The following is a 20,508-nucleotide window of genomic DNA, read 5'->3' on the forward strand; positions in this document are numbered from 1 at the left end:
AAAGCTGCCGCCCCACTACTCGATAACGCGTGCAACGACTTCGGTCCGATCCCGAAACGTCGGCGATTCACAGAAGATCTGGAGTTACGAGCTCGCGAAAACGAGCAAATGCGTTTGAGCGCCCAGAAGTATCCAGAAACATTAATTACCGAGTGTTAGTTGTTCCTTGTACTGTTCATGATTCCGGGGTGATATTGCGCAAAAAGTGGCCGAGTCTCGGAGCATAACCTCGCAAAAACTTCGCCGAACCGAGATAAAGCTAGGTGGGGTCGCCAGCTTCGCTGTTTGCCCAGTCTTCGCACCACTAGTGTGAAGCTGCCCCGAATTTTTTTAATGGGCGTATGTAATGAAAGTACAGTCGCGAGCAAAAGTTTGTGGACCAAAGGTGCCACTATGTTATTTTTTTTTCTTCGCAGCCTGGGCATTCCAGCTGAAATCAAGAGCGCACCCCTACGTTTGCGTGTTTGTCCAATACAACGTATTAAGCCAGTTCGAGGCCGTGGAGCTGCGCTTGAATATATTAAAATTTTTTGCTGATGCCGTGGTCTCCAAACCTTTGCTCGCGACTGTACGTGTTGTGAATCTGTGTTTCATTCATACCCAAGCATTTTATGTAATAGTGTCACCATGTAAGTGGAACATGCTTTGTTTAGCTGTAATGCTGTATGTTGACCATGCTGCATTTATTTCTATGCAGACAGTAAGCAGTCGCCGCTGTCAGATATCGATGCCTTTTGCTCGTGCTGCCGTTGCTGTTAAAGATACGTAAACCTTTCTTTTTGTCTACGATTTCACGCTCCGTTTTATCACTCATCTACTGTAAACTGTATATTTCTAAGCATATCCACGTAGCCGCGTTGCTCCCGGTGCACGGCTACCGCTTTAGCAATAAACATGGTTTGCGCGGAATAGGCACCGAGAAGAAGACTGCAAAGAAGACGGAGTTGCTACTACCAACAGATTTTATTGTTGCTTGGTCAGCTACAATAATACACAAGTTCTCCTCTGCCCCCCCCCCCCCCCTCTTCCTATATCATGGTAAACAAGAACGACAAAACCCAGATAGGATGCTTTTTTGCACCGCGCATGAACATACTTAAACTTTTTTGCTGATGCCGTGTTCTCCAAACTTTTGCTCGCGACTGTACGTGTTGTTAATCTGTGTTTAATTTCTATCTAAACATTCTAGCGCTTGTCTTCGTCTTCATTTCTGCTCGTGTCCGTGTTTTTTGCGCTTACAAATACCATTCCATAAGTCCATGAACATAATTCCCTTGTCAAATAACACTACATAAGTATTACTGATGCGTCTGTTTCCATTTTCCTTGGCGAAATATGCCTCGAACGTTTGTCTGACATTAAATTCCTGCTTTTTTAGTATTTTGATATATCTTAGCTTTGATCCACTTTCTCAAAATTCACAATGTGCTGGCAGATATAATCTTAACTAGTTCTTTATTAACCTTTCATTTTTGCCAGCTGATTCGTTTATTCACCGACCAATTTGCCCTACATAAGCGCTTCATCGAAATTTTCATCTTTTGCTTTCATGTTGAAGCATTTCATAGTACGTCCTGTGAACTGGGGCCACAATTTAGGGCAACCCCGTGTAAAACATTTGAACGACATCTGTGTGCCGCGTATTGTGTTGTAAAGTGTGATTGCAGTTCCTTCTTCGTGAGGGATTTGAGGTTTGATCATTTGCATGCAGCGAAAAAAAAAGGCACTTCAGCATTGTGCTTGAAATCAATTTTGTTAACATTATAGGAAACAATTAAACGTAGGAGATTACAGCTTATGCGGGATTTCTTGCACGAGCGATGTCGACTCGCCTGTCTTAGCTAGAGCACGATACAGTATTTTTCCTCGGCTTTCCTCTTGCAAAAACGCGACGAGAAGCAAAGCTTGTTTTCGCCTTGACAATTTCATAGCATGTATGTGACTACAGACAGACCGACAGACAAGGTACTTTATTAAGGTCCTGAGGAGCCAGCCAATCCCGTAAAATTAATTTTTGTCCTGCATATCAGCTCCATAACGCCTGTGTCTAGTCAAGCGACAACTAATCTGGTTTCTCTAAATAGAAAAAGAAAAGATGGTGAGAGAGTTTGCATGTGTTCGGTGTTCCCCGCGGCAACATAGGGATCGCGTAGCACTGCATGCTTGCCATGAAGACGCTGGATCAAGAATAATACAGCTGCGAGAGGTTTCCCCGACAAGCATCACAGAAACCACTCACACAACAGAAAAAATGCTTGCAGTATGAACGAGAACATCATGATTTTCGAACAATTCTACAATCAAGGTAAAAGAAACGCGCTCACATAGAACTTGCTACATATGAGTGGTGGCTATGCGGCTAGGCTTTCTAAACCAACAACGTTTGTTCCAGTATTTACCACAACTTTCAAGCACGAATCAATTCTACCCGTTCTCCTGGGAGATAATTATCGTGGTCATTTCCATTGAGAATAACAGCTGAGCATATTTAAGTGGTTAGCAAATCAGTGGCACATGTGGTCATAACGGCTGCGGCCCTCTAAGCTACATATTTTACCACAATTCTGATTAGTTAAACCAGACTTTATATCAGGGCTTAAAAGGTAATGTTTCGCAAAAGGAGTGCATCCCTTCGATCGCTTCGAGTGAACCAAAAAAATGTATGCTTACCTAGCTCAATGTGAAGAGCTAAATGTTCTCCTGTTTTGGTATGTTGTGAACACTTAACAGAAAGTAAACATGAAACTATTTCAAACAGTTACGTTCGGCATTACGGGACAATACTACGGTTTTAAAACTTTTTTTGTATATGACATTTCTCTCGCTAATTTCGATCGCTTTACTTCACAAACCCGGTGATATCAAAATGTGACGCAATCGAAAGTACAAGTACATCGGGCCGTGGACTGAAATATACTGTAAGCGAACAAGAAAGCACATACGCATATCTCATGCAACTCCGGCATTTCTCTGAAGCAATTTCAATCCCACTATCTAGATACCAAGCTTCGCGACCTTGTTAAAACAATTGTAGGTCACAACCCAACATGGTATATTCTCTGTATGAATAAAGAGTGAGAAAGCTGAAAGCCCAGCCGTATTTCAGCCACAGTGCGCTGTCAGTCGGGCCACCCATGGCGCGATGTGGAAACGTTACCGAACGATTACAGCTTTTCAGTATACGGAGCTGCGCCCGTCGGCCACGGTTATGCCTCACGCGCGAAAATTGAAAACTGACGGAAGGCAAGAAGAGAGACACCTGAAAGCAATTGAAACGGTCACTTTCGCGCATTTGCACTCGGCCACCTCCGGCGTCACGTTAACGACTCTCCGACGAACGCAGCGCGAGCACGCACGCACGAACCGCTGGCTGAGTTAGCGCTCACCCTTTAGCAATCAGAGTGGAGAGGATTAGAGGCCGCGTCGTGTGCCGCGAGGGTCGCGGCGGATTCATTTGGCGCGGGCCAAAGAAATCGGCGCGTGAACGATGCCGCCGTGTAACGCCGCACGAGGCCAGAAGGAACACAGCAGAGAAAGAAGGAGGCCTCGAGGTCCTGCCTCGGCGTGAAAGTTGGCGTGAAAGTGACGCAGTAATCGGGATACAGTGAGCACACACACGAGCGCACGCAATTTCTTCTTCACCGCGTTCCGCGTTTGTATCTATATACTTTTTTGCACTTCATTCGAAGGCGAGGAGGCGTGCACTATTGTACTGAAAACGGCTTGCACAGTGAGTGGAGCAAGAAGGAACAATGAGCGCGAAAAAATGCGAGCAGCACCGCATGGTCGGGTGGCAAGGGGGTCGTACGTAAGTGCCCGGAATCCTGCGGTCAAGAGGTTGCTGTATAAAACGTTTCACGGTGCCACTGCGCATCACTTGCAACCGTCAGTTCCTTCTAGTCCTTGCCGCACCTTCGGGTCACCGGTAGAAGCGAGAGCCGCAGCTCTTGAAGCAAGAGTCAGCAGATCTGCAGTGTGTGCTCGTGTCAGTGTCCGAAGGTTTACCCCCACTCCGACTCATCATGCGTTCCGCGGCCGCTATAATTTCTCAGGTATGCGACGTGCCATTTGAATTTCCTCCCGTGGCAATGCCTTCAGCTGAATTATGGAGTTTACGTTCCGTCGTTCATAGTAAAGCTCGATAACGTTTTATTTTGTGTTAACAAGCAGCTGTAGTCGTGTCATACCGCCGTGCATGGCCGGAGTTTTGTAGCGATGCGTTGTGCTTTATTCTATACTAGTCTTATCATCCACCGCTCACGGCCGGCTGATCCCGTTCATAACGTGAGCGGACTGTCCCTCTCACCACTGACCAAGTGTGACAAGTGCGAAAAGCGCGAAAATGCATTACCATCAGAAAGGCATCGCTACAAAATACCGGCCCAGGATAGAAATAATACGCTGATGAAACGCACCTATGGCGTGCCACGGCACGAGCGATGTGTTTGTGGTAGCCCTCTCTTCGACGACTGCCACATACACAAGGCAGCTTCAGTGTCCCAAGGCATTACCAGCTTAGTCTGCCTGCCCCTTCGGGTATATGCTTGAAACATTATGATAAACGATGATGAGCGCAGTTACGCGGAGTGAGACGCTGCTAAGAAATGTGTAGAGCACATGTCGTCCACCTGGTGCCGTCTATAAAGCAGCGTTTTCTACAATATGCATCTCTGTCAATGTACAATTTAAGAGCGATAGCTGCGGTAATCACTTGACGCTCTCTGTAACATACGTAATTTCTATACATGTGGAGTAAAACAAGGTTAATTGCAATACTAACGTACTGAACGCTCTGTTCACAGCTCTTCGTGATCTCCATGCTACCTCTCGCTCTCGCCGGTGGTCAATTCGGATTCGGTGGGGGATTTGGTGGCGGACTTGGGCACCACGGTGCGTTCGGCCCTTCGTTCGCAGCCACGTCCGCGCGGCAAGAGCAGTACTACGTAAGTAGATTGATAAAATAATTGTCCGCATTAGCATAGTAGCTGCAGGTTCACATCACAATCGTAACAGCAGAAAAATACACCGGGGATCACAGCTACACATGTTCCAAAGGCGGATAAGCCAAAGGTCCTGTTCAAAAAGGTGTAAGAACAGAAAAGAAAACATCACGCTGAAAAATTATCTCCAGGGTGAAGTAAGGTTAACCACTCTGACATTGCGTACACATAAATGTATGGCAAGAATAGGTTTTAGTGCATGCATTGTGAATCGCTGAATTAGATATTTTTGTATATTAACATACTGCGAAGAGTGCTATCTTCATAGTCATATCTGTTTATTATAGAATCAGGATATTGAGCATTACATCATGGCCTCCTGTCATCGTCACGAAGCAATCTGGATGGATCATACAAGCAATGCACTAGCATTAAGAGAACTGTGAAAGATCACGCCAGTACAATTAATAAGCTTGTTTGCCAGTCCTCTGTGATCGTTTGGGTATTTTATAACAATATCTGATCTCACTGTCCCGCTGTTTAAATACGCAGCCACCACAGCCTTACAGTTTCGGCTACGACAACGCTGACTCGTACGGAACAAAATCCTTCCACAAGGAGCAAGGTGACGGATCTAATACGAAGACGGGCGCCTACGGCTACTCCGATGCCAACGGCATCTTCCGCCAGGTGAAGTACATCGCCGACGCAGGTGGATTCCGTGCCAAGGTTGAGACCAACGAGCCTGGCACCGAGCCCGGAGCCAGCGCTGACGCAACCTACAACGGCAGGCCGCTTCCTGCTGGTCAGCAATACCGCGTCATCGGTGGCTCGGCTCCATACACGAGCGCCTCTACTTACGGCTCCGGATACGGCGGTCCTTGGTCTGGCTAGTCAGGCATGTCATAGTGTGACCCGTTTGCGAACATTTCCTGCAACTTGGGTCATTCTTCCACGGTGAAGAAAACAAGCACGCAACGAGCAGTAGGAAGCTGGTGTGCACAGTGCAAAAAGTCAAGAAGTGAATAAACTTTCGAATGCATGAGATCAATCTGTCTCTCGTCGTTTCTTGAATTAAGGGTGAATTGATTACTGGGAGGTCATATAGTCTTATTATAGTCTACTGATGGAAGAACGCTTCTCGCAGGTATATAAAATTAACCCTGTCTTGCGCTAGCTGACGCCATCTTATGCCTGTACACTTCTTAATGTTATCACACCACGTGATTCTCTGCCGTCTTCAACTGCGCTTCCCTTACCTTGGAAAACATTCTATAACTATTAGACCACCGTTTATCAGCCCTATGCCTTACACCTTCTTCCCAGCTTCGTTTTTTTCCTGTTGATGCCGACTAGAATAGCGGATACCTCTATTTGCTATAGTATAACCGACACCGCTGTCTTCCTGTCTCTTAAAATTACACCTAACATTTTTCCTTCAATCACTCGTTGCGCGACCCCTAACCTCTCACGCTTCTTTGTTAGCTTCCAAGTTCCTGCTCAATATGTTATTACCGGTAGATTGCAACGATTGTACACTTTCCTTTTCAGTGATAGCGGCAAGCTGTACGTCAAGATTTGATAACGCCTACCGCATGCGATCCACCCTATCTTTATTTTTGTGCAACATTTCTTGTCATGATCACGGTCCCCTGTAAGCAACTGACCTAGATAAACGTAATCTTGATCACATTCTAGAGAATCATTACACTTAATGATAACTATGAATTCTTATTTTCTTGCCAATATAATGAACATTACACTTGTCTTCTAGATATAAATTTGAAGCCTACTCTTTCATTCTCTCGGCTAACGTCCTCAATTATTTGTTGCGATTATTGCCCATCACTGCTGAACAGCGCAATATTATCTGCAAATCATTGGTTGCGCATATATTCGCCACTAATCCTGATTACTAATCGTTACCAGCGAATACTTCTTCCTTGACGACCTCGAATAGTTCTTCTAAGCATTGTGTGAATAACATTCGAGCGATTGTGCGTCATCGGCGATAATTTAGTGCTTTTTGTGTAGATGATTAAAGTGGCTTTTGAGTCTGTATATATGTATATATTTGGTAAGCTATTAATGTGCTTTTTGACCACTCAACTGAGATTAGTTGCAGCCAAAAGACGTTCGCTTATGATTTGTTCCTTCCATATTTCTTTATAGAGTGCATGAAACATAATGTTCTGATGCATGGAAGGGAGTGTAAATATTGAGCTTCTGTTTTCACAACCTGGCACTCTATGTACGCCCGTAGTAGTGCGAAAGCTTGATCTTTGGTGCCCACGTGCCTGCTGGAGGTGGAGAAATGCTCATTACCCACGAGCTGAGAAGCGAGACACCGTAGGCATATTTGGCGTTCTCACGTGTGATGAGACTAGCGGACTCACACAAGAGAATGACGACCCCGCCGCTCCTTGGGCTTTCAGGAAAGGTCGTCGCACTGCGAGTTGGCGACCGCTTCGCCAGATGTCGTTGCAGCAGATCAGTGGAGTCGGATCTCGTTTGAGGTCATAGAAGCGCAGAGTAATATTAGTTTTGAAGACTCAGGAACATGGCTGAAAATAAATGGTCGGCTAAAGTGCGCAAGTATCTGTAGCTGAACATCGTGGACACAGAATAGAGGAAAACGTCAAAAAAGTGCGCAACCAACTACAGGGTAATTAAAATTGTAAATATACAACCGGGAGTCATCAGAAAGAAAGTGAACGGAACAAATACAGCGAATTGGATGCAAAGAATGGAAACAAAAACGACCGTAGAGAATTACAAGAATGCCAAGAAAGAAAAGAGAAAATATGTATGATAACGGGCAGTGCCGTGCTATGTCAAGCTCGTGTGGGTTGCCTAAGGAAAAAACATATCGGAGAAAATATTAGCATAATAATAAGGCACGCTGCAGCAAAAATCCGCAGACCACTCAGCACATCGTTATGGAATGCGAACGGATATACCAAGTGAGACAGTAGGTAACGTACACCTTCCAAAAGCTCTTGGTAAGTGTAAACAGACAACCAGGAGTCATCAGAAAGAAGGTGAAAGGAACAGAGACAGCGAATTGGATACAAAGATTGGAAACATAAACGACCGTAGAGAATTACAAGAATGCCAAGAAAGAAAAGAGAAAATATGTACGATAACGGGCAGTGTCGTGCTATGTCGAGCTCGTGTTGGTTGCCTATATGAGGAAGCTACATATCGGAGAAAATGTTAGCATAAGGATAAGCGCTTGGATTTAAAGTGGACGGAAGCATCAACCGGTCTGCAGCCGAGATAATCAAGACACGTTTAGAGTATTGGCGAAAAAAAAAGCACGCTTCAGCAAAAATCCGCTGACCACTCAGCACATCGTTATGGAATGCGAACGGATTCACCAAGTGAGACCCGTAGGTAACGTACACCTTCCAAAAGCGCTTGGATTTAAAGTGGACAGAAGCATCAACTGGTCTGCAGCCGAGATAAGCAAGAGACGTTTAGAGTATTTGCGAAAAAAAAGCAGTGAGGACACTGATAGGATCGAATCTGTTACAGGCATAGGTAGTGGTACAGGGTAGAGATAGTAGTTCTGGGGTGGAAAAAAAACAAGATTAAGGATATCTATACAAAAATGCTAGAATGGAAAACATGTATGGCATACCTAATTAAAGCAAGTATGCTAGGTGGCTATTTCTCACCGCCCCGTTTCAAAGGCGATGCCACTTAGTCATCGTCATTGTTTTATTTGTTTATTTACATATACTGCAGCCCTATATAGGGCTATAGCACGAGTGGGAACATTATACATTGCTACACAATAACAAAATACACATACACAAAAAAATGAAAAAAGAAAGCGCTTTACATGTTAGCGAGGTGCTTAGCGGTGGTAGCTATAAAATGTTTTAGTGATAGTGAACGAATGTCGCCGGGGAGAGAATTCCATAGCTCAATTGCACGTGGGAAAAAACTGTATTTGAATGTGTTAGTACGGGCAAAGATAGGTGATATGTTCAAGGCGTGGGAGCTACGGGTACAACTTGCGTTTGTAAATGTGATGTAGTTACAATCAGAAAGACCACAAGTGGAGTTAATAATTGCATATAAAAGTTTTAAGGCTTCGATGAGATACCGTGAAAGTAATGGCTCGATGTTCAAAGATTGTTGAGCCTGTGTTGGCGAGAAATTGCGGCTGTAATTTTGGCAAATGAAACGGATAGATTTACGTTGAGCATTATTGAGCGAAATTATTTCACAGTGCTTGTAGGGAAACCAGACAGCAGATGCATATTCTAGGACAGGGCGAATTAACGTTTTATATAATAATAGCTCAGTATCGCGAGGGGTCTTAGATAAAGTGCGGCGCAAATAACCAAATTTTTAGGGCTTTCCCATTTATATATTCGATGTGTTTAGACCATGAAAGATGCTCTGTTAGATTGACTCCTAAGTAGTTATATTGAGAAACTCGTTTAAGTGGGATGCCATCCAAAGAATAATCGAATGAGAGGGAGCTCTGTCTATTGGCAAATGACATCACGACTGCTTTATTACAGGTGATGTTCATTTGCCACGTTTTGCACCAAGTGCAGAAAGACATAAGGGATTGTGCAAGACGGTGATAGTCATCAAGGGAGTTAATAGATTCGTATAATACACAGTCATCTGCATAAAGTCTGATTTTAGTTGAGGTGTTACAAGGCAAATCATTAATATATATGAGAAATAATAGAGGGCCTAATACGGATCCCTGAGGAACGCCTGATGTAACGTCAACAGGAGTTGATTCCACTGAATTAAAAAAAAACAAATTGAGAGCGAGAATGAAGAAAACTGGCTATCCAAGAAACGAGACGGGGATTGGTGAATATGGCGTTTAGTTTTGCCAGTAGTTTAGAATGAATCACGCTTCTCGCAGGCATATAAAATTAACCCTGTCTTATCATCATTGGGCAACAGCGCTTTGCCTTTGTGTTCATGCCTTCGGTATTAATCACCGTGACGCAGCGTTATGTACATGTCTTACGTAGCTAGGCTGATCGTACCGATTTTTTTGGCAAGAATAGAAAAGTTCCTCCGCATTTCTATGACAGTAACTACGTGACCGATGGAGCCGTTGCACACGGCGTTCCGGTGACGTCAGCAAGGGAAAATTTTATTTCTGCTTTTTATAAAAATGTTACTGTTGCAGCAAGAAATTCCAACCACTCTCTTCGCTCATTCATAATAATTGACGCATATTGAGTTAAAGCATATTCTATGCCAATTCGGCACCGAAGAGGTCTCCCCAGCTTCATGACAAAAATAATGCATCCACTAAGCACCGATGTAAAGTTAAAGCAGTATCACAAGTTTTAGGGGCGAAGCACATTAGGGCCGAGCGTTGTCCCCCCCTCGTCGTCCGTAGCTCTGGTTTGCATGGAGTCCGCTAGGGCGCTGCGGTCGTTCCCGACGCGCGCTCTCTTTCTGTCTTCAGCCATGGGTGATAACGGTTGCTTCTGATAACGGCGCGCCCGCTATGGATGAAAATGTGAGTATGGCGCCTCAACTGCAAGCGGAGTCGAAGGCTCGCAAAGCTGCTGCAGCACGGCGACGCAGACAACAAGCAGACCCGGAGTCTAGGGCGCGGGAAGCTGCAGCAGAACGGCAACGCCGCCAAGCGGACCAGGAGCGGAGGGCTCGTGAAGCTGCAGCAGCACGGCAACGCCGGCATGCGGTCCCGGAGCTGAGGGCTCTCAAAGCTGCAGCAGTACGGCAATGCCGGCAAGCGGACCCGGAGCTGAGGGCTCGCGAAGCTCGCGCTTGAACCGAGCATCGGCGCCCCCAACCTCAGGTAGAGAACGCTTCCGGCGTTTTGCCGCCGCTTCCCGCGCTCTCGCCGCCGCTGGGTGCGCTTGCCGGCGTCGCCGTGCAGCTGCACTGATCACAAGGCAGTCTTAATGAAGAGAAAACGAAGTCCGCGCCTCAATACCATATACGACCAATAAAACAACGTATATACCGTACACGTGTGTTGTCACTCATTTTCATGTTCGAGTGCACAAGTACGGGGGATTCACGGTTACCCGAATGATCACCCCGTGCTTCGCCCACTCATAATCACTCACTTCGTAAATATGCGGTGTTTTTTTTTCTTTTTCTTTGTTTCTTCGATTGGGTGTGTATATATTGGTAGAAAGCTATTTCCGATTTGAAAAGCAACAAAACAGTTCCTAATAGATCGTTGCGATAAAAGAGTAGGTATGCCAAGTTTTACTAGATTTTACTAAAATATCAATAGTCGAGTATGCAGAACAGCTGAGGACAAAAGCTTCAGGAATTCTGAGAATTCTCCAGTGATGCGTGCGTAAACATTCTTTCATTCGGCTGCGACTTCGCTTTTGCTCACTTTTGTTGACTTGCTTTTCCTCGCTTATGCGCGTCTACCGGTACCCATCACCTTTCCGGTTGCAAAGAATGCTTATGCTTCAGGAGACAATTGCCAGATTTCTCGCTGCATCCAGCCCCTTCAAAGCGATCGTACCAATTGAGCTGGAACGCCGGGTCTAGACGTAGCAGAGTGGCCGAAAGGAACATCAGCTGCCGCAGTAACGCGTGAGGTGTTGCATGAGCCGAGAGTGCGTTGTCGTGATGCCATGTCACCCTCGCTGTCGAAAGCCTGTGTTTTATGCGCGTTTCTTGGCCACGCAAGTTCGAATATGTGGCGGCTCTTATAACCCCTACACACTAGCTGTAAAACGGGCACTGCGGAAAAACGCAGCTGCGGCAGGGCGGCCACACCAACCGGCGGTGTGCCGCTGCGGCTGCCACGTGACAGCATAGAATCCTCCCCCCTTCTCGAACTATCCGTCAGCTCCACCCGAGAGCTGACACGTGCAGACGATAGTGCGAAACAAGTTTCCGGCTAACACCGGACGCGAGGTTGAAAATTGAAGTTTACATATGTTTTATGACCCCCCCCGCCCCCCTTATGTAATGCCTTCGGGCCCTTAAGGGGAAATAAATGAAATGAAATAAATTAAATGAGCACGAAACGAGCGGTCGGGCGGGTCCGCATGACACCAGTTTCCCGCGCGCACGTCACGGAAGCGGGCCGCTCTCATTGGTCTCCTTTATCCGCGGCACGCGGCAAACCGCAAGAAATCGGTGCAGGAGCGATCCCTACCGCGGCAAGAAAAACCAGTTTCGCGGCTGCTTTCGTGGCGCGCCGCGCGCGTATTGCCGCTAGTGTGTACTATCGACCAAAAAAGTTTACGGAACCCGGGATCTCAGAAAACGCAAAAAATTCGAGCAGCCTTTAAAAGTAACCATTAAAACCATACATCACAATGTTGTTCGCATATACCAGTAGAGGCTGGAAATGGGAATACCAGGCTGCGTTTTGAGGCTGCTGAGATATTCAGCTTTTTGTCAGATCCCTTGGTCCGTAAACTTTTTTTTTGTCGATAGTACGTGCCATTAAAGACGCGCACCTTTCCGACACCGTCCATTTGTCATCACATCTACCGAGATGCCTTCGCACCGCACTGCAAAACATGCCATGCACTACGTGCAGATCTTGAGCACATTATCTTGGCATGACCCGCATTACCACACACCATCAAACACGGCAACAACGCTACATTCAGAATCACCACGCCCGGGCAGTGGGAGGCCATGCTGCTCAGCGAATGCCTGGAGGACCAACTCTGGGTATAGTCCGGGTGGCTGACGACACCACCAAGACTCAAAGTCTAGCCGCCGCCTAGGAAGGGGGGCTCCGGTGAGGCTAGTCTCCCCACGCCTCACCTCCCTTGAACCCAGTAAGGGCTGTCAATGAAGTGTTGTCTCATTCTCTCGCCTGCGTCCTAACTGCGCTTCGGTAAAACGCGCCAATCGTCTCAACGTGCTCGCGATGAGATCATAACTCGAATGACGCTCAGCAGCGTTCAATTGAACTTTGGGACACCCCAAAATGTCAAGTTGGCCCACGGCAAATTTAAGTCAGGTCCATCCCAAATTCCAAGTTGGACGAACCCCACATTTCAGTTGTGCCAAAGCCAATTTCCAGCTCGTTAACTTTTTAGCCTTCCCATAACAATTCGCTCTATATGTTGTCGTAGGCTCCCTTAATATTTAGAAATGCTATCCACAAGGGTCTACATTCGGAGCTACTGGAATCTATGCACTGAATTAGTACAAACATATATATGAGCGGCGGCCTGGTCTGAACCCATTCAGTTGTACCCCCAGTATATCATTTTTAGAGCGAAGTTTTCTTTGCCTCTTGATACGACTTTCCGGGCACTGCTGCTGCGCTGTGATGCTCTTGCCGCGCGTGCCATTGGCTTTCTTGCAACACCACCAAATAACGCTCACCTCCTGGTCGCTATCACCTGCTGGCCCTATTAACTCTTTGCATACAAATTCCAGTAGCTCCAAATAGACCTTTATCGATAGCATTTCTAGATATTAAAGGATCCTATGACAACGTAGACAGGGAATTGTTATGGGGTATTCTTTGGCACGATGGCATAGATGACGATTTCGTGGAGCTGCTGAGGAAGATATAGAGACAACCGAGTACAAGTTGTATGGAAAAGTCGAAAAGGTAATGAAGTGGTAGGAATTCACCAAACACTGAACCAAGGATGTCCTCTGTCTTCATTGTTGTTCACGCTTTATATTAAGGGCCTACTAGCGGACAATACAAGATATTTACAGACACTTTCGAATATCTGTGGCAATGCAGGGACAAATCTAGGCCTCAAATTAAGCACAGATAAATCAGGGATTATGATCTTTAATGAAGAGACGAGTAATTCATACACCAGCAAGTTATACTCAGAGTCATGCAACATAAGTACTTCGGCGTATACAAAAACGAAGGAAAGACTTACTCAAGCACCCACCAAAACAATCTGAAAATAAAAGGGAAGCGGGAGTACTGTGGGGCAACTATGTGATGTGCAGGTTCTTTCGTGTTATATTTTCTGGCGGTTCTCTGAGGCGAAGCCTCCCAGAACCCAATCGAGGACAAAGCCCTTTGTCGGGAAACACACACACAAACTTTTAATGAAACTAGAAACGAAAATTAACCCATAAAAACAAACACACAAAGATAACATGAAAACACGTAGCTGGAACGCTAATGTTATGAGGCAAGTTCGGGCAGGCTGCGGGTGTGCGTATGCACTACAGTCTCGACGCGGCGAAGCGGAGACGACGAGAGAAGCGTTGTTGGTCTCACCAAAGGTCGCTGTATCGGACCGGCTACCAGAGCGTGGCAGCTCTGGCTCAGAGGAAGAAGACAGGCAGCTCGGACCGACGGTGGTGACGTTCTGGTCGGGCAGCTGATCGTGGCACTCGGGCTCGTAGCCCGTCAGCTCACGTTCTGCCCACGGACGCAGACGCTCACCGGCCTCGGGCAGCAGCAGTTGACTATCGGGCAGGGTGGCGATGCCCGGGAAGGCAGGCGGCTTGGCAGCAGGGGTTGACGGCGGCGGCGTTCTGGCCGGGCAGCTGGCCGTGGAGCTCGGGCCCGTAGCCCGACAGCTCTCGTCCTGCCCACGGGCGCAGTCGCTTGCCGGCCTCGGGCAGCGGTTGACGATCGGATGGAGTGGCGACTCCCAGGAACGGGTTGGCAGGAGGCCCCGGCCGGGTGAAGTCCTGGTGGCTCGGGTCCGGAACCCGACGGCCGTCTTCAACTCCCGATCCGGTGGCCGACCTTGTCCTGGTGCCGCTTCTGGAACTCCTCCTCCTACTGCCAGCGCGGCTCCTTTTTCTGCTGCTCTGGTCGACTCGTCGATTTCTCATTGGCTGCTCGAGGCTCCGTGTTCTTTTGTGATTGGATTGGCTTTTTTTTCTTTTAATTTCTTTTCATGCTCCGCGTGTTCACGCGCCGGACGGTCTTCGGCGTCGTCGTTTTCTGCGCGGCGCGGTAGAGCGGCGCGCGCTCTCCTTGTCGTCTGCTTCATGTTTGATATTCACCGCACCTTGTCGCACACCACAAATATCACCGTCGCGCACCACACATCACATAAGCCCCTTTTTGGGACAAGTTTTTCCACAGGAAAAACTGCCGCTAGTGCGCGACAAGTTCACACAGCTATCACTTAAAGTTCACATAATCTTAGTTAAAACACAGTGCACTTCCATGTCCCAAAGAAGGTTCACAATGCATGCAACACGTAACACACATGATTTCTCATAACATAGGTCCAAACAAAAGTACAGTTCATTTAAAACGTTGTATTTGGTCCAGGGTCAATGATCTCGGGAGGACAACCGGGTGTTCAGCTTTTCAGGTTATTGCATCCCAAATGAAACGAAGCGCGCGTCTCTTCGTTCGGGATGACAGTACCGGAGCCGCTTTGCTGCGACTTGGGAGATGTATACCAGTGGGCCCCTGAATCTTACCACGGTACACAACTAATTTGTTGGTCCCTCCCAGGACACCATTGACACTGGATTCACAACACTGCAGCTGCATGCACTGAGACCGGAATACCTTAGAGACTGGTTCGGGTACGTTGGACTGAAGTTCTGACCTATCGGCAGAGCATCTACCCGGCACTTTAGCGAAAATGCTTTCTGCTTCTGCTGACATCACAAAGGATGTATTTGCTTCGTCATTACTCAAACAGGAATGCACAGGCACTATGTTAACCTCTCGAAGATCACCCCGTGAGATGACCAGATTGTGTTCCCCAGTGGAACGACACTGTCCTGTCTCAATATTTCCGATCATGCATTCCCATACATCTAGCATGCAGACGTCATCACTAAGTGCTGACATGAATGGTGACTTGCTTGGCAAGTCACGAGCCCCTACTTTCGAGCTTTCACTTATCTGTTTATCGAGTACCTCTGTACTCATCCTTGCATCTTGGCCTATTTGGCCTTCATGGAAGGAGTCAAGCAAGATCACCTTTACTTGAGGTGAGCCATATGCACACGTCTCATTTGTGAGTACCTCGGTACTCAAGTTCATTTTATATTGGCCTATGTGGCCTTCGGGATTGCAGGCAGGCGAAAATATCCTCATTTGAGGTGAGCTATTTGAGTGGTCCTCAAACCTATTGAGGCCACTTATCATCACCGCAAGTGGTACACCGGAAGAGTGGGGGAGCATTTCATCGCTCGCCTCGCACTCTTCGAGGCCATTGGCTTTGCGAACCTTTTCCCAATTAGTCGGGCTTTCTAGAGGGATCTGCGCCTCTGTATGCGATGTGCTTTCAACTGCACTGGTTCGCAAGCGTACCTGCTTGTCGGTGGTGTCCTCTTCGAGGTCACTACCACTGCGCACCGTTGCCCAGTCAATCGGGCTTTCTGAAGGCATTTGTGCCTCTTTCTCCAATGTGCGCATGGGTGCCTCGATCTCATTGGTAGTTGCCTGCTCCCTGCTCTCCGAGCTATCCTCAGCCTCATTGAGGTTAACGCCAGGACCTAGGCTGGTCCGTTCCTTGTTTAATTCTCGGCTGCCCCCTGCTTGCGTGCCTTTTTCGAGCGGAAGACTGCGACGGCGTTCGGGGCAATCACTGGAGGGAGATTTCAAAACTTCGTGTCTGGAGCGCGTGTCAAACGCTCGCTCGATCGAGCTTGCATGCGACTCCAGCTCGCGAATTTCTCTCAGTGCTCGCGCCCTTTCCGCCTCCGCGACCCTGAGACGCAACTGCAAAACACGTGCCTCGCGCTCAATCTGTTCTCTTTTCGCTTCTCGCTCCGCAGCGCGTTCTTCTCGCGCTCGCGCCTGCCGCTCGGCGAACCACGCTTTTAGCTCTGCTCCCTCTAGCCCCATGCGTTCCGCTAAAGCTAACAGCTCTCGCGTGCTAGCCATGTTTTTCAAATGTTAGAATTAGCAACAGAATCCAAACAAACGGCTTCGTCCTGTCGCGGACGCCAATTTGTGATGCAGCGTGACTGCAGACGGTTCTTCAATTGGGGAACAACCCCATTAAGGGCAAAAGCCCAATCGGGGACAAAGCCGTTTGTTGGGAAACACACACACAAACTTTTAATGAAAACTAGAAACGAAAATTAACCCATAAAAACAAACACACAAAGATACCATGAAAACACGTAGCTGGAACGCTAATGATATGAGGCAAGTTCGGGCAGGCTGCGGGTGTGATAATGCACTACAGTCTCGACGCGGCGAAGCGGAGACGAGACGACGAGAGAAGCGTTGTTGATCTCACCAAAAGACGTTGTGTCGGAGCGTCGTACAGGCTGCCAGAGCGTGGCAGCTCTGGCTCGGAGGGAGAAGACAGGCGGCTCGGCAGCACGAGCCGACGGTGGTGGCGTTCTGGTCGGGCAGCTGATCGTGGCACTCGGGCTCGTAGCCCGACAGCTCAGGTTCTGCCCACGGACGCAGACGCTCACCGGCCTCGGGCAGCAGCAGTTGACTATCGGGCAGGGTTGCGATGCCCAGGAAGGCAGGCGGCTTGGCAGCAGGGGTTGATGGCGGCGGCGTTCTGGCCGGGCAGCTGGTCGTGGAGCTCGGGCCCGTAGCCCGACAGCTCTCGTTCTGCCCACGGGCGCAGACGCTTGCCGGCCTCGGGCAGCGGTTGACGATCAGGAAGAGTGGCGACTCCCAGGAACGGGTTGGCAGGAGGCCCCGGCCGGGTGAAGTCCTGGTGGCTCGGGTCCGGAACCCGACGGCCGTCTTCAACTCCCGATCCGGTGGCCGACCTTGTCCTGGTGCCGCTTCTGGAACTCCTCCTCCTACTGCCAGCGCGGCTCCTTTTTCTGCTGCTCTGGTCGACTCGTCGATTTCTCATTGGCTGCTCGAGGCTCCGTGTTCCTTTGTGATTGGATTGGCTTTTTTTTCTTTTGATTTCTTTTCATGCGCCGCGTGTTCACGCGCCGGACGGTCTTCGGCGTCGTCGTTTTCTGCGCGGCGCGGTAGAGCGGCGCGCGCTCTCCTTGTCGTCTGCTTCATGTTTGATATTCACCGCACCTTGTCGCACACCACAAATATCACCGTCGCGCACCACACATCACAAACTATAAGTAGGAGAATGCGCGTGGAATCTGGAAAGGAGAAATGGTTCCTGCGCTAAAGTTCGCAAATGCCATTATATGATTAAATTTGGATATCTTGTCCAGGTTGGAAGTTAACCAAACATCAGTACGCCGGTTGGCTTTGGTAGTCCACGATAAAACAATAAATGAATCAGTGCACGGTGACATGAGCTGGTTTATGGCGCGACCATGGCCCGGCCCGGGCCCGGAAATAATCTAGGTTACCCGCCCGGCCCGGCCCGCCACCCCATTACCTTAGACCCTAGCCTGGCCTGGCCCGGCTAGAAACCGGCCCGTGACCGAAAAACACCACCGAGCGGTATTAAAAAGTAAAATAAAGAATAGAATGAAAGGAATTTATTCTTAAGGCATAAATACATATAATATGCAATTATCAACACCATTTGAGCGGTCTGAACGCAAATACTAGCGCGCAAAGTAGTACGAATGACCCTGCCGAGCAGTATCGCCAGCAGTATTCAACGGCGCGACCTTGATGCTTCCCAATCCACTTCTATAGCAGCGCCTCCACAGTATTTCCCACGTCGGGCGCCTCAGTGCAAAGCATGCGCCGCCCCAGCCGCTCGTCCCACTCAACCGTATTCTAGTACACTCTAACCAAAGCGCAGCCACGACCGGTCGTGAGCGCAGCGCATGGACGGAGTAAATGGAGAAAGAGAGCTTCTCGTGCCTCCTTTGTGCAGCGTAATGCGCTGCTGCTAGGCGACCGCTTGAGAACATGCGTGCAATCATGGGTGGACGCAGTGCCATACTTCAGCCGCGTGACGAATTATCTTATCTAACCAGTCATCGTTTTACCAATTCGCTTTCGAAGAATCAGCAAGTCGCGAACGCGCTTACACCGCGCTGAAAGCATTAATTGCATTGATTTAGGTAAGGAATGCAATGTTATTCTTTGGGTTGTGGTGACTTCTTTCTGGACTTTTACATGCTGTTCAAACAGCGCAAAATACGACGGAAGAAGAAAAGGGAAGTACAGAGGAGTAGCACTGCCAGCTTCCAGCTGCGCCGGGGCAACAGGTTTTTCAGAGTCGAGACGCGCGAGGATAACTCACTGCACGTTACATGCACCCCACAAGAAAGTCCGAGCCCGGCCGGGGCCCGCGTCAAAATACCCGAGCACGGCCCGGGCCCGGGTCAAAAACCACATGCCGTGCCCGAGCCCGCCCGAGCCCGTGATAAAACTGCCTTACCCGGCCTACGGGCCGCGCCGGGCCCAGGCGTTCAGGTAAGCCGGGGCCTCCAGGGGTTGGGCCTCTTTTGAAGTTATGGAAACACCGGGCAAAATTATTTTTGAAGAAAGACTCAGGAACATGAATTAAAATAAATGGGCGCCTAAAGTGCAGAAGTATCCGTACCTGAAAAGCGTGTACACAGAATGGAGGAAGAGGTCAAGAAGTTGTCCACTAAGTGTAGCATAATTGAAACTGTAAATAGATAACCAGGAGTCATCAAAAAGAAAATGAGAGAAATAGAGACAGTGAATTGGATGCAAAGAATTGTAACAAAAATTACCATGGAGATTACAAGAATGACAAGATTGAAATTAGAAGGGAAAATCTGCACGATTACACAAAGGGCAGTGCCTAGCTATTTGAGGCTCGAGCCGGTTGCCTAAGGACCAAAACATACCGGAGATAATATTCAGAACTAGATGAGGCATTTTTATGCAACTGCAAAGATCCGGAGACCACTCAGCACATCCAAATGGAATGCGAAGGGGTTAACCCAGTGGGAACAGTGGGTAACGTAACCTTCCAGAAGCGCTTAGGTTTAAAGTGGACGGAAGCGTCATCCGGTGAGCAGTCAAAATAAGTCAGGGACGTTTAGAGTATTGGTAAACAAAAGCAGGGAACAGATTGATACGACCTGATTTGATCGCTTACAGTCATACGTAGCGGTACAAGGTAGACTTGGCGAGAAAAAAAATATTTATCGATAGTATACAAAAATGTACATAAAAACGTGTATAGCATACCTGATTAAATCAAGCAGGCTAAGTGACAATTTGTCACTGCCTTGTTTCGTAGGGATGCCATTAAATAGTAAACATCATCATCGATGGTGCCGTGTCGCAGGGTGTTGCTGTGGTGTCGCGTCGCGTCGCATTCAGCTTCATCTTTAGTCGCCCCACACCGCCTTATTCCGGCCTAGCCCATCCACCGGGTATTTTGATGCGATAGAGGAGTGTTCGGGCACATCAATGAGCCGTCGGTATGTGGTAGCGTTTGGAGTTCTTCAATGTGTTGTGCTGATCGAATGGGGTGACAACGAGGCCTAACAAGCAGCTCTCGCTCCGCCTGGAGCCGCATCAACTTCGCGCTGCTGAGAAGAGGTGGCGCTTACGGCATAAGTTGGCGGTGATTTGGCGGTGACCATCACTACTTGATTACTAACTAGTAATTAGAATCCAGTAACGATGGTGGTGAGTGCGAGGTGCCGTTGGTGTTGCGCCGCAAAACTGAAACTGCCCCAAACGCGATGGCAAAGGATATTAGACGGGGGCGCGAGCGAATCAGTCTCTCGTGCGCTTTGACAGGTGGGATGGGTGGCTCTACTT

The 20,508-nt window shown here is 48.2% G+C and overlaps 1 protein-coding gene across 2 annotated transcripts in view; it reads left to right on the plus strand.

Moving 5' to 3' along the window:
* Window positions 1–3,760: 3,760 nt before the first annotated feature.
* The window catches only part of LOC119440976 (cuticle protein 10.9), a 78,117-nt gene continuing 61,369 nt past the window's right edge, over window positions 3,761–20,508 (plus strand). The window contains exons 1-3 of one of the 2 annotated variants that reach the window (XM_049661383.1): window positions 3,761–4,052; window positions 4,803–4,943; window positions 5,493–5,630. In XM_049661383.1, the coding sequence (XP_049517340.1) occupies window positions 4,023–4,052; window positions 4,803–4,943; window positions 5,493–5,630 (309 nt within the window). In that variant the 5' untranslated portion in view covers window positions 3,761–4,022. Of the gene's footprint in view, window positions 4,053–4,802; window positions 4,944–5,492; window positions 5,972–20,508 lie in introns of those variants that run through there. The other variant, XM_037705749.2, reaches the window with a different exon arrangement.

Source organism: Dermacentor silvarum, chromosome 2, assembly GCF_013339745.2.
Source record: "Dermacentor silvarum isolate Dsil-2018 chromosome 2, BIME_Dsil_1.4, whole genome shotgun sequence".
Lineage (NCBI taxonomy): Eukaryota > Metazoa > Arthropoda > Arachnida > Ixodida > Ixodidae > Dermacentor > Dermacentor silvarum.